The sequence below is a fragment of the Euprymna scolopes genome, chromosome 36, assembly GCF_053919585.1.
Source record: "Euprymna scolopes isolate OS-2025 chromosome 36, ASM5391958v1, whole genome shotgun sequence".
Taxonomy (NCBI): domain Eukaryota; kingdom Metazoa; phylum Mollusca; class Cephalopoda; order Sepiida; family Sepiolidae; genus Euprymna; species Euprymna scolopes.
The window spans coordinates 45,089,581-45,101,984 of NC_136517.1; the positions used below are offsets into that span (position 1 = coordinate 45,089,581).

Sequence of the window (12,404 nt, forward strand, 5' to 3'; positions counted from 1 at the left end):
TTCAATTTGTGATATATAAATTTGAGGTGAGAAAATTAATTATTTTCATTTGAATAGATATTTCAAAATGGGGGGGGGGGTTATTGAAAAGAGCATAAAATTTCACATTGAACCTGAAAATATCGTAAAAATTGAACTATTAGAAAAATTTTGATAGATTTTTAAAGTTTAAAAATTGAAAAAAAATTAACTCATAAATTAAATTAATTTCATTACATAAAAAAATGGCTGCATGAACGCGCGCAGGCACTTTGTAAACAATTTTAAAAAAATAATATTTCTATTATTTTTTAAACAACTTTAATAGTTTATTTTGGAAGTATATTCCATAAAGAAAATAACCAACTCACTCTAAAAAGAGAAATTACAAGTTTTTTTTTAAATATTTTATTCGCAGTTTTGTGTTCGGGGTGTCAAAATTTCTATCAAAAATTCTGACACACCTATAGATTCACTGAGTGATTGACTTTGCGCTACGAAACAGATACTGTCAAGAATTGTATAAGTAAACTGAATTAAAGGAATAAATTATAAGATATGGTCAACATCATGAATTTTGGAATATAACTTTTTGTCATTTATTCTCTATATTGCTCTGTAATTACATTGAGCTTCTTAAATAAGGATTGATATATAATATACGAAAATACATTTCTATATGTGTGTGTGTGTGTGTGTGTGTGTGTGTGTGTGTGTGTGTGTGTGAATCTAAGAGATGCAGATGTACAGAATCTTTTAAAATAAACATTGTACTTCAACTTCCTGGAATTAATCAACAGCATGTCGGAAAGGACAAGAAATTAAGAACGAAATAGGTTGATTTTTTTTTTCAGTCAATATTTATTCCAGAGATTTTTCTTGCTGATTTGGACGATAATATACTAAATCTAGCTAAAATTAAAACGAAAATGAAAAAAAAAAAAGTAGACAGCAAAGGAGCTGACAAATAAATACGTTTTTCGCCTTTGCGTTTCGGGATAATTCCACCAAACCGGAAGTGGAAAACATGCTAGGGCTCTCTAGGTACTATCACCATTTTCATCTCTGCTAAAAATAGCATCATTTATCGTAACATCTTCCTCCTCCTCATCATCATTATTAAAAACTAACAATTTACGCGCTGTTGCCCGAGTAGAGGTCTTAGAAATAAATATAATTATAACAAACATATCACCATTAATATATATTAGTTTGGATTTAAATGAATAATACTTGTTACGAACAGGCGAAAAATACACATTAGATTTTTTTTGTTTGTTTGTATTTATGCAGAATACGTAGTGCTATTTTTTAGATGAGATGTTCAAGTTAAATCCAATTTTTACGTTATCTCTGTTTATTTAATTATTAGTTGAAAGCAAAGAACAATTACAAAACGCTAACCCTCCCCATGTAAAAAGAATGTGTTTCGAAATAATAACGTTATTATTTCAGCACAATCGCATTTTGCTTAACCGTCTTTAAAATGTATGCAATTTTTGATGAAGAAGCTGAGATCAGAATTTCATTTGTAAATAAAAAAGATCTTACAACAAATAAAAACGAAATAAAAATAAGAATTTATTTAAAAATCCAATCTCTCCCCAAGTGTCTTTGATATGACAAGAAGAGCGCATTCTAATATTACTGCTTGCGTTTTTCTTTAATAGTACACACGGACAGTGATACTTGACTATTCTTATTTTTACACTTTTGGCAGCAATTCAAAAGCGGCAATCAAACTTATTTTTAAATGACATATGATGGCACTGTAAAAAACATTTTTTTTTTTTTAAATAGTGTCCGATTTGTATTTTCAGAATTTAAGTAAAGAGTTTGGTTTAAACTCATAAAATAAATTATGACTTGAATTAAAGTTTAAATGCCTAAAGCAAAGTATTATGGTTCATTGTGCTCCTAAACTAAACGGGTGGTTTATTTGAAGAGACTATCAAAATCGCGTATAAGAGCCGAGCCGGTCAAATATTATTTCTCCTGGTGTAACTTTCTGCAGTAAAAGTGAAAGATGACTGCAGTTGACAGGTAGAATTGTAGTAGACATGCAGTAGGATTGCAGTTGCATCGCAGTAGATACGCATTAAGGAACGCAGTAGGATTGCAGTGGTAACGCGGCTTTCTATTTGCGGTGGCTGCTGCTGCGTATGTAGCCTGAGTAGTAGTACAGTTTCTTTATTATTAGACAGTAGCAGAATCATTTTTTTTCCCCTTCCTCATTCGGCGATCATTGATGGCGCTAGACGACGATCAATGTTTCCTTACCTCCATGTTTTTAACTCGGAACGATCTGTCATGAGATTATTTTATGACGGTCGTCGTCGGGAGCATTGCTTCTGCTGACCCCTGACCCCTACGAAGTCTGGCCTCGCCACCTCTTTTTTTTTTGTAATTTTTTTTATCAACAAAATCAAAAGCAAAAAAAAAAAAAAAAAAATCCTTCTATTTTACTACAACTAAATTTCGAAATTTAGTTGTAGTAAATAAGTAAGAATACAAAAAAAAACACCCCGAAAAACATACAGAAAAAAATCACCCCCTCCCTATCAGTAAAAAAAAAAAAAATCGCAAACAAAACAAAATAACTGTATTTATTTAGGATTTTTTAAAAAATATATTTTTTTGTCCATTGTTCCGTTGTAAAAAAAAAAAAAATCATTCTCATTTTGTTTGTTTGTTTGTTTTGAAATACAAAACAAAACAGGAATCATAATTTCTAATTCATTTGAAATTCATACAAAATGTCTCACCATAGTCAGAAGGAGGAGCAGTACGTCGGACCATACCGGTTGGAGAAAACCTTAGGCAAAGGTCAAACAGGTAAGTTAAAAGAAAATAATAAATAAATAACTTAAAATATTGATTAAAAGAAATCACGGTTTATTTCATAAAATAATGGCGCAAATGAAAAAACACAAGAAAAAAACAAACAAACACAGCAACGTTTTTCTTTGGGTAGGAGATCAAAAATGAACCATTCCATGTGACAGTTTAAAGGCTTCAAAATCACTTTCGAATCACGATGAAGGATTGTATTACACAACCAACCCTTTTAATCCACCCTTATTAACAGAAACCGAAAATTTGAAGGTTTTAAAATCATATTAGATTATTCACAGTCACGGCGAAATCATTGTGACAGCCATTAAAAAAATTATAATATTGGAGGAAATTGTCGGAAATTGTGTTTTACTAAGTAGCCTTTAAGCGAAAAGGATTTTGAAACCGTTAAATTGTGATTTTTATACAATTATCGTAATTTCCACAGGAGAACTAGAGTATTATGATTCGGTCGTGCTTCAAAATTAAAGAAAAACATAAAACAAACGGTGCCACTATTGTATTATTGAACCGAATTCAAAGTAAGAATGATTCTAAACGGCATTTTTATTCTTGAATTGAATTGTTAAACTGCACAAATGCCAAAAGGCTATTTCATTACGAAATTAAATACATCAGAATACTTTTTGATTTCTATGTAAAAAAAAAGGGCAGTCATATGCAGTCATGCATGCACAGAGTGAGTGATCCGTGCTGAAATAATAACGTTATTATTTAAAAAGCCATTCTTAACATGGGGAGGAGAGGGTGTTTTTTGTACCTATTCTGTACTTTAACTTTACAATTGAATAAAAAAAACATATAAAACTTTAATTAAACGTGGAAATACGATTTAAAAAATAGCGCGGATCATGCATGCACTTTACTGTGCTAAAATAATAACGTTATTTAGAAAGCCATTCTTCATATGGGAAGTGTTTGTAATTATTTTGTACTTAATCCTAACAATTTGATAAAAAAGATCTCTTAAAACTTGAAAATACTATTTTAAAAAAATAGCACGCTAACGTAAGTGCATAAGCACTATAGTTTTCTTTTTTTGTCGTAAAATTATTAAATTACGAACATTTAAAAAGCTGTTAAAAATGTGTTAGAAAACATGTTAAAAACATTTGAAAAACAAAACATTTAATGCTGCGGTGTCATGTAATTCGCAATATGAGTGATGGTAAAAAACAAGTTGATCTGAAAGATGAATTAATTTGCCAAAAAAATCAACGGATAAATGTCAAGATGTGCGTCTTGTGTGTTTGAAAGATGGGATATTTGTTAAACTTGTTTTACCGCCGGCTCTCTTGTATCGTTATTTTTTTTATAGAAAAAAAATCTGGAAACACACTAATGGGTTTTACCACATAATAATAAAGGTTACCATGACATTTATTGGGTGGGTTGGGTTTTTACCAGTAGTCAGCTTAATTTTCCATTTTGAACGATTATCGAGACTCCAAAGGTATAACCCTCTTATGTCCCCTTCCCATATATATATATATATATATATATATATATATATATATATATATATATATATATATATATATATTTTCTTTTCTTTTCTTTCTCTAACTTTACAGTCGATACTCGGTTTTCGAACCGAATAAACGCTTTAAAATAAGTTAAAACAAAACTTATCCAGCTATGTAGAAAAGTAACTTATGTTGCTTTTTGTCATATACTTGTTTTTTTTGGCTACTTTTTCGTTTTTTTTGTCTATTGTAAAAAAATAAAAATGCACAATGTGCATTGCAGTTGCACTGTTGCAGTTGCACATAAACAAAATATGCCATAGTGTAAGTTAAACGATATTTTAAATCTTATTTTAAAACATGAATTACGAAATTAAATCCACCAGAATTCATTTCGATTTTGATAAATTAAATAAATATAAAAAATGGAGCATTTTGCAGTACAAACAACAAAACGAAAAAGTAGTTAAAAAAAAAGACAATAACAGCAAATATATAGCAAATTTAATAAGTTCGAGAACTGTCTGCCAACTTATATGCTGTCCCTGTCACATCGTCGCGGTGTTGCATCCTCGCGCCTGTTTTACAAATATTCACATTGAATGTGCTTTGATGAACTTATTGCACTTGTCCCCCCCCCTCAACGTAAATACACCGAACGTACCCGATTATGAGTAAAATCATTCCCTTTCATTGTAAAAGCCCCTAAATGATTTTCTACTCTAATAGCTTTCCTCGGACCGCTTAACTTTGCAATTCCCTCCCATGCTCTTTATTTCCCCCGACATTACCAACACGAAGAAACTTAAATGTATAGTGAACAAACATCTTGCTGTCTAACTTCCCAGCTAGATTCCTTTTCCTAAATTTTGTCCTACATTACCGTAGCCCCTTACGCTTCAATAGCAGCAATATGCCTTGTTTGTGGTGAAAAAAAGGTAAAAAATTAAAAAAAAAACATTCATTTTAATATTTTGACGATTCGGAATCTTAACTCATTGTTCTAAGAAAGATAATTCTATTTTACTAAGAATTGTAAGAAGAAATTATTTTTTTAACTTCATTTATGATCTAACAGTTTAATAATAATAATAATAATAATAATAAAAATGTTATATGCGACCATGTTTTAATTTTTCTTAAACAAAACATTCAAATAATTGAAAGAAAATTTTTTTTCACCTACTTTAGTAAAATAGTTACCCCCCCTTCGACCAATGAGTTAAAATTCCGAATTGCCAATGTTTTTTGCTAATAGTTAAAAACAGATTAATTGTTTCGTGATATTTGGAAATTTAAAAGGAATTTGGAAACATTTAAACTGCCGAATAGAAATCGGTTTTGGGTTTGGAATTCTTGTACTGCTACATAAAATTATTCCGACTTTTGCTTAACTAAACCTAATTTTTAGTTTAGAATTAGTTTAGTGTTAAGTTAAGATTGTGATAAAAAAACTCTTCTGTTCAAAGGTTGATGGTTTCTGCGCTACGAAACAAATACTGTCAAGAATTGAACATTTTAACATGCTGACCCCCCCCCCCCCGGTAAGATGAACAAAACCTTGGAATTTGGAATGACTTTTTGTCATTTATTTGCATGTGCTGCTGCTCTGCTGCAGTGACGTACTGACGTACAGAGAACTTTTTCAGGACAGGTGCTCAAGTGAAAAAAAACAAAACAAAACACGGTGTCTCGTGGAGCACAGGCCTTTAATACATTCCTCTGAAAAGAGCACTTTTAAAACAGGAGTAAAATGTGCTAGAGTACCCCTCCTAGCCTCCCACTTTTGTACGGCCTTAGTACATATCGATCTTCATAAATAAAAGGATTGGTAAAATGTAACGGTATTTATTGTATATCAACCAATCCTGCAAGTCTTTTTCTATAGTTTTAAGAATACATTACCGCGGGACTGCTCTCCTGTAGACTACAACATGGTTGTATTCAAGTCCAATGTCAACAAATACTAGCCAGTGTTATAAGTAGTCAAATTTTGTCCATTCCGTTCATCATTTTCTAATCCTTTCATGGTGTTGCTTGTCGTCCATCTGGCAATCTCAATAACCCTTCTCTTCGATTGGCTTTTGGCCTTGCCAAGTAGTGACTCAAGATATTGACTAAAACATTTTTATTACGTCATATTTTTTCTGGGGTGTGCACTTGCACTTGTGCTATTTTAGTTATTTAAATTTTGTTATGCTTTAAATATGCTTCGAGGCATGGGGAGGGAGCAGTTAAAGAAAGTGGTGCGGTGCTGGTGCTTATCTAGATAGGTGATCTTTTAAACCAACACATTTCAGGTGAAAACATTATTACGTACTTACGTGTCATGTCGAAATTTGTATGAATTCCAAAAAGGACTCGATAAATGTGCTAGATGTATTTTAACAAAACTCATCCAATAGTTACGTTCTGACATATTGTGTTTAAAAATGGCGTACCCTTAATGCAAGTCAATTAATATCAAGGAAAATATGTCAGTTTGTTGTACCGAATTGGTCGAACAACTTTTCCACATTAAAACATACGATGACCCTCGATATTTCGATAAATTTTATTTTTACTTGTCCTGACTCCTGCTTGTCTTGTCGCTTATCTTTCTACTGGGTCATTTTTCATAATTTTTGGAATTTATACTAATTTCGACATGACACATAAGTACTATTAATGTTTGGTTTAAAAGATCAATCTACATAAGCACCTTTTAAGGATAATAAAAAGCATAAATGAGAGAAGTTGATTGTACAGAAATGATTTATGCAGATAATAAAAAAAACCCACATGATTGGTATGACTTAAGTTAAAGTAAACATGCAATGCATTTAGTTTTCCTAGTACTTATGCAGAATACGGACCGTGTTGAAATATTACATTATTTAGAAACCTATTCTTAATATAGGGAGGAGGGGCATTGTTAACTATTCTGTACTTTCGCCTAATAAACAAAAGATACAGCAAGAATTAAATTTAACTTGAAAATCCTATCTAAAAATATATCTGCATAGCCCGGTCTGTATTCTGCATAAATACCCCCCTCTAGACAACAGGGGAGTTACGAGAAAATGGTTATTTTTACCCCCCCCCCCCGACCATATTTAACTTTTGAATTTTAAAAAGGCTTAAAATAAAGATGTCAGCGGTTTGGGTACTTATGCAAAATACTGACCGTGCTATTTTTTTTTTAGATAAGATTTTCAAATTAAAATCAATTCTTACGATATCTTTTAACTTTTGGGGTGAAAGTATAGAATATATATATAAAAAAACACCCTCTCCTTATGTTAAGAATGGGTTTATAAATAACGTTATTACATTTTAGCAAGTATTCTGCATAAGTGCCTCGATTTTAATAGATAAAAATGGCTGATATATTTTTTTCGTGATACTTGGAAATTGAAAGTGATTTTAAAGTCTGTAGACAGTAATATTTCTGCCTTAAATTAAAGTCACCCACGTCGAGTAATATATGGTCGTTTTTTTTTGGGGGGGGGGGCTCTAAAACATTTTAATTTCTTCACGCATCCCTGTCATATCCAAGAATCTATATTTAATTCAAATTATCACGCTGTGCATTTTTCTGTTAATACACCAGTAAAAACAAGTATATTGAAAAAATTGTTAGCAATGAAATAATTTTATCTAAACTTCTGATTTAGCTTTAGAAATATATATAGCGTGGGTAGAATTTGCAAACAGAACAAATTTGTTGAACATGGCATAAAACACTAAGACCTCAGAATGTTGCACTCATGCCTGGTCTCCAGTGTCTAGACATGTAAATTGGAATGTAATATTGAAATTAGAAGACCTAAAAAGTTGAGGATCAAAATGTAGCACCTGTTTTGCCTTTGGTCAGTAAATGAGAATTCCTTATAAACTGAAATATTTTTTGTCCTAATCTAGAATGCCCCTTTTTGGGAAGCTGGATTTCTTCCAAGTTAAAAACCGACCTTGTGTGGGGAGACAAGTAAAAGGAACAAAATGAAATAGACTAATAGAGTACCTTTTAATCAATTGATTTTTTTTTTGTTGTTGTAATTATGCAGAATGCGGACCGTGCTGAAATAATGAGGTTATTTAGAAACCCATTCATGGGGAGGAGAGTTTTTTATTTATTTATTTATTTTTTTTTTAATTTATTAAACAAACGATACCGTAAAATTTTATTTAACTTGAAAATCCTATTAAAAAAGCACGGACCGTATTCTGCAATTCTGCATAAATGCCGATTTTATTTATTTATTTATTTTGCTAATATAGAATAATATACTTTTAAATCGGATTGCTAGATCAGACGAGAACAACGATGGTATAGAACATGTAAAAATTGAATTAGATCGATAAAATAAATAAATAAATAAATGGAGAATTTTGTGGCATGATTGATCGCAATATTTAATAAAATTTTATCTGCATATCGACATTCTATTATAGTGTAACTGTTGTTTTTTTTAGTCGCTTGTGTTGAGATGGTAGCGAAAGAGGTTTGATAAATAAAATCCCACGGACCCAATTACATACTGTAGTTGCATGTACGGTTGTGTATGTACTGTAACACACACACACACACACACACACACACACACACACACACATATATATATATATATATATATATATATATATATATATATATATATATATATCGACATAATTATCATTAAGAGAAAACGAGTTGAAAAAGTAGTCATGTCTACTTGCCGGTTTCAATGATAATTACTCATCGAAAGTGAAACTGCTCTGTTTCACTTTTTATTCGTGATTGACAATTAATTGTCAGTTTCGAATAAATGTCTACGAAATGAAACTAACAATTTCGAAAATGAGTCACGTTTATTCTCAAGCATGGTTTACTAAAATTTTATCTTTTTAATTTGTACAAAAAAAAAAAAAAATACATAAATTAACTTAATTCAAATTTAGTCACATTTTCATTTTGTTTTTCTGTCCGAAGAACCCATACGTTTTCATGTTGAACTAAGCCTTCTTGTGTAAGAAGACACAAATATAATATCTATTTTAAAACTACGATACTCTTCAAAGTACAAAGAAAAGTATGAATAATAATCCAATAAGCTTTATTGTTGCTTTTTAGACAGTGAATGCACAAATAAATATTAACAATAAATGCTTCATTTTTAAAAATGAGCAAAACTTGATACCATAATGCCACAACAAAAGCTGTTATTTTATCCCATTCTTTAAATGAAGAGATACATTAATGGTACGAGCGTAGATAAACTGTTATGTTAGACTGTCATATAGACAGGAATTTTGTTTATCTAAGATTAAATTAAATCGTGTCTTCTCCATCTCTACATTGCTTGCCTCATTTAATTTAGTCAACTTATCTGAATCCGTAATGGCAGCCTCCTGTTTGTTGCATTTTGAAAAAGAGAAAAAAGAGAGAAAAACACGTAGCCTTTTCATTCCAACAGCTTTAGAACAAATTACTTTATTGTTGTTCAAAATAATTTTAATAATATTTACAAAAAAAAAAAAAAAAAAAAAATGAATAAAAGTTAAATAAAAATAAATAAATCGTCAACGATTTTTGTTTAGGTTTAACTGTAGCATAGGGGCTGTGAAATATTTCGCCCATTTGGTTTGTTTTTCTCGTTTTCTTCTTAAATTTTAGTTAATCTTAAATTGTATTTATTGTCCTAAAATTAAATTCTAATTTACTTTTAAGGGGTTTGAAAATCTTAACCTTATGTTTTAATTGTTATAAGCCATTTTTTTTTTAAATTTAATTTTTTACTCTACACAAGAAACGAACCTCTAACATTCCAGAATTTGCTAAGAATCTTAAAACCAGAAATGACTTTCTATTCGCAAGCTTAAATGCGTCCAAATTCCTTTCATGTGCCTAAAGGTCACGAAGTAATTTTTTTCTTTCAACTGTTAGCAGAAAATTTCAAAATACCGTAAGTATTCACGAAGAAACCGAAATGAATTCTGGTGGATTTGATTTCGGAATTAAAAATATTTTTTAATAGAAACTTTTTAAAAATTCGTTTTATTTTGTGCTATTACATTATTTATTTAAATAAATAATCGCTTAATAGTAAAAAAAAAAAAAAAATGCCGAAGTCACACAGAGGCGAGAAAGGCACACACGCACGCAAGAGAAGTAGTGACATACTTTTGTCAGCAGGTAAAAATCATGGTGTACTTATGCAGAATACGGACCGTGCTGAAATAATAACCTTATTATTTAGAACCCCATTCTTAACACGAAGAGGACATTTTGTAACTATTCTGTACTTTTAACTAAGAATTTAATAATAATAATAATAATAATGATAATAAATAAAAATTTTAAAAAGATACCGTAAAAATTGAATTTAACCTGAAAATTTTCTTTAAAATATTGTACGGCCCGTATTCTGCATAAGTACCGAAATTATTCGTTACAAATCATTTGACGAAAAGAACATGATAATAAGTACACTCCGAAAACGAAAGTTGATTGAAATTAAATATTTTAATGCCTGCCAAATATTAATTAGCTGCAAATCTTGTACGTTGGATGGAAGCAGAAGAACTTTCTTTCTCTCTCTCTCTCTCTCTCTCTCTCTCTCTCTCTCTCTCTCTCCCTCCCCCCCCTATCTTGTGTCTAATGCCTGATGTTCTATAATTTTTTTTTTTTTTACTCTCTTTCCTTTTCTTTCTATCTTTCTGGTTTCACTTTCACCTCATTACTCTTTCTGTTTGCATATTTTGTCAGTTTGTCACTCTTTCAGTGGTAAAAAAAGGCCCAAAAGCAGACGCATCCAGAAAGGCATGGGCTTCTTAAAAAGTATGGAAGCTCTGAAATGTCATCCGTTAACCTCATTAAGAACGGAAAGATCTGCCTTAAAAAACTATATATAGGAAATAATTTTTTATAACCATATACTTTCTAAAAACAAAACACTAGAGGGAAATAAACAAACAAACGAACAACAAAAAGAAAATGACATGTTAATAATTTTATATTGAATTATTAAATGTATTGCTTGTTTGCTCCCTCTCCCTCCCTCTCTCTCTCTCTATATATATATATAGAGAGAGAGAGGGAGCAGACAGGCAATACATTTAATAATTAATATTAAATTTATTGCCTGTCTGCCCCCTGTCTCTCTCTATCTATCTATCTATCTATATATATATATATATATATATATATATATATATATATATATATATGGAGGGAGCAGACAAGCAATACATTTAATAATTCAATATAAAATTATTAACATGTCATTTTCTTTTCGTTGTCCGTTTTGTTATATATATATATATAATATATATATATATATATATATATATTATATATATATATTATATATATATATATATATATATTATATATATATATTATATATATATTATATATATATTATATAAGGTAGAGCAAATAAATAAATATATAATTATCTAATCAATTTCCGTGATTTTTGGAATATGACCTTCCATTCTGTGACGGGGAGATTAGGTTGAATTCTAAATAATTACCTGCGTGTCCCTTCCCTACATTTTCACATACTCTTCTTAAGGAGTAAATAAATAATAAAAAAAAAATCATTTTAACTGGAATGTGTGTTCCTTGACAGCAAGTACTTGGCCGAATCATAACTATTTTTGAGTTGTTCAATATTGGTGTCGATGCACACACCATTTGGTTTGCTTAGTAAAATAAAAACTTTTTTTTTTTTTTTTTTACAATTATGTAAAGTAGATCCGGATTTACTTCGCTTTTCCTCTCGAAATCAAAGTCAGCCACAGGGTCGTTTTTTTTTTTTTTTTTTTTTTTTTTTTATGTGAGGAAAATCCAGTTTCCCATAAAAGGGAGTACTCTAGATTGGGAACGAAAATAAAAATTACTTCAAAGGATTTCTCTTCCTTTTGATTGAGATAGATACTCTATTTTGATCTTCATCTAAATGTCAGGTGTTTTTTTTTTTTTTTTTTTTTTTTTTAATTTGATATATAGTCACACCTATCATAACAAAAAGCCACTCAGGGATAAGGGTTAATGAAATGGATAGATTGGCAATTGAATGATGAGAAATATTATGAGGGTATTTAAAATGATAACTGAATGGACAAAATTAGATT

The 12,404-nt window shown here is 30.2% G+C and overlaps 1 protein-coding gene across 36 annotated transcripts in view; it reads left to right on the forward strand.

Annotated features, from left to right (window-relative positions):
* The first annotated feature begins 2,072 nt into the window (after window positions 1-2,072).
* Window positions 2,073-12,404, forward strand: part of LOC145260441 (serine/threonine-protein kinase BRSK2-like) — a 685,204-nt gene continuing 674,872 nt past the window's right edge. For 29 of the 36 annotated variants that reach the window (XM_080118456.1, XM_080118463.1, XM_080118464.1 and 26 more), the window contains exon 1: window positions 2,158-2,814. In XM_080118456.1, the coding sequence (XP_079974582.1) occupies window positions 2,736-2,814 (79 nt within the window). In that variant the 5' untranslated portion in view covers window positions 2,158-2,735. Of the gene's footprint in view, window positions 2,815-12,404 lie in introns of all 36 variants that reach the window. The other 7 variants (XM_080118488.1, XM_080118489.1, XM_080118492.1 and 4 more) reach the window with 2 other exon arrangements.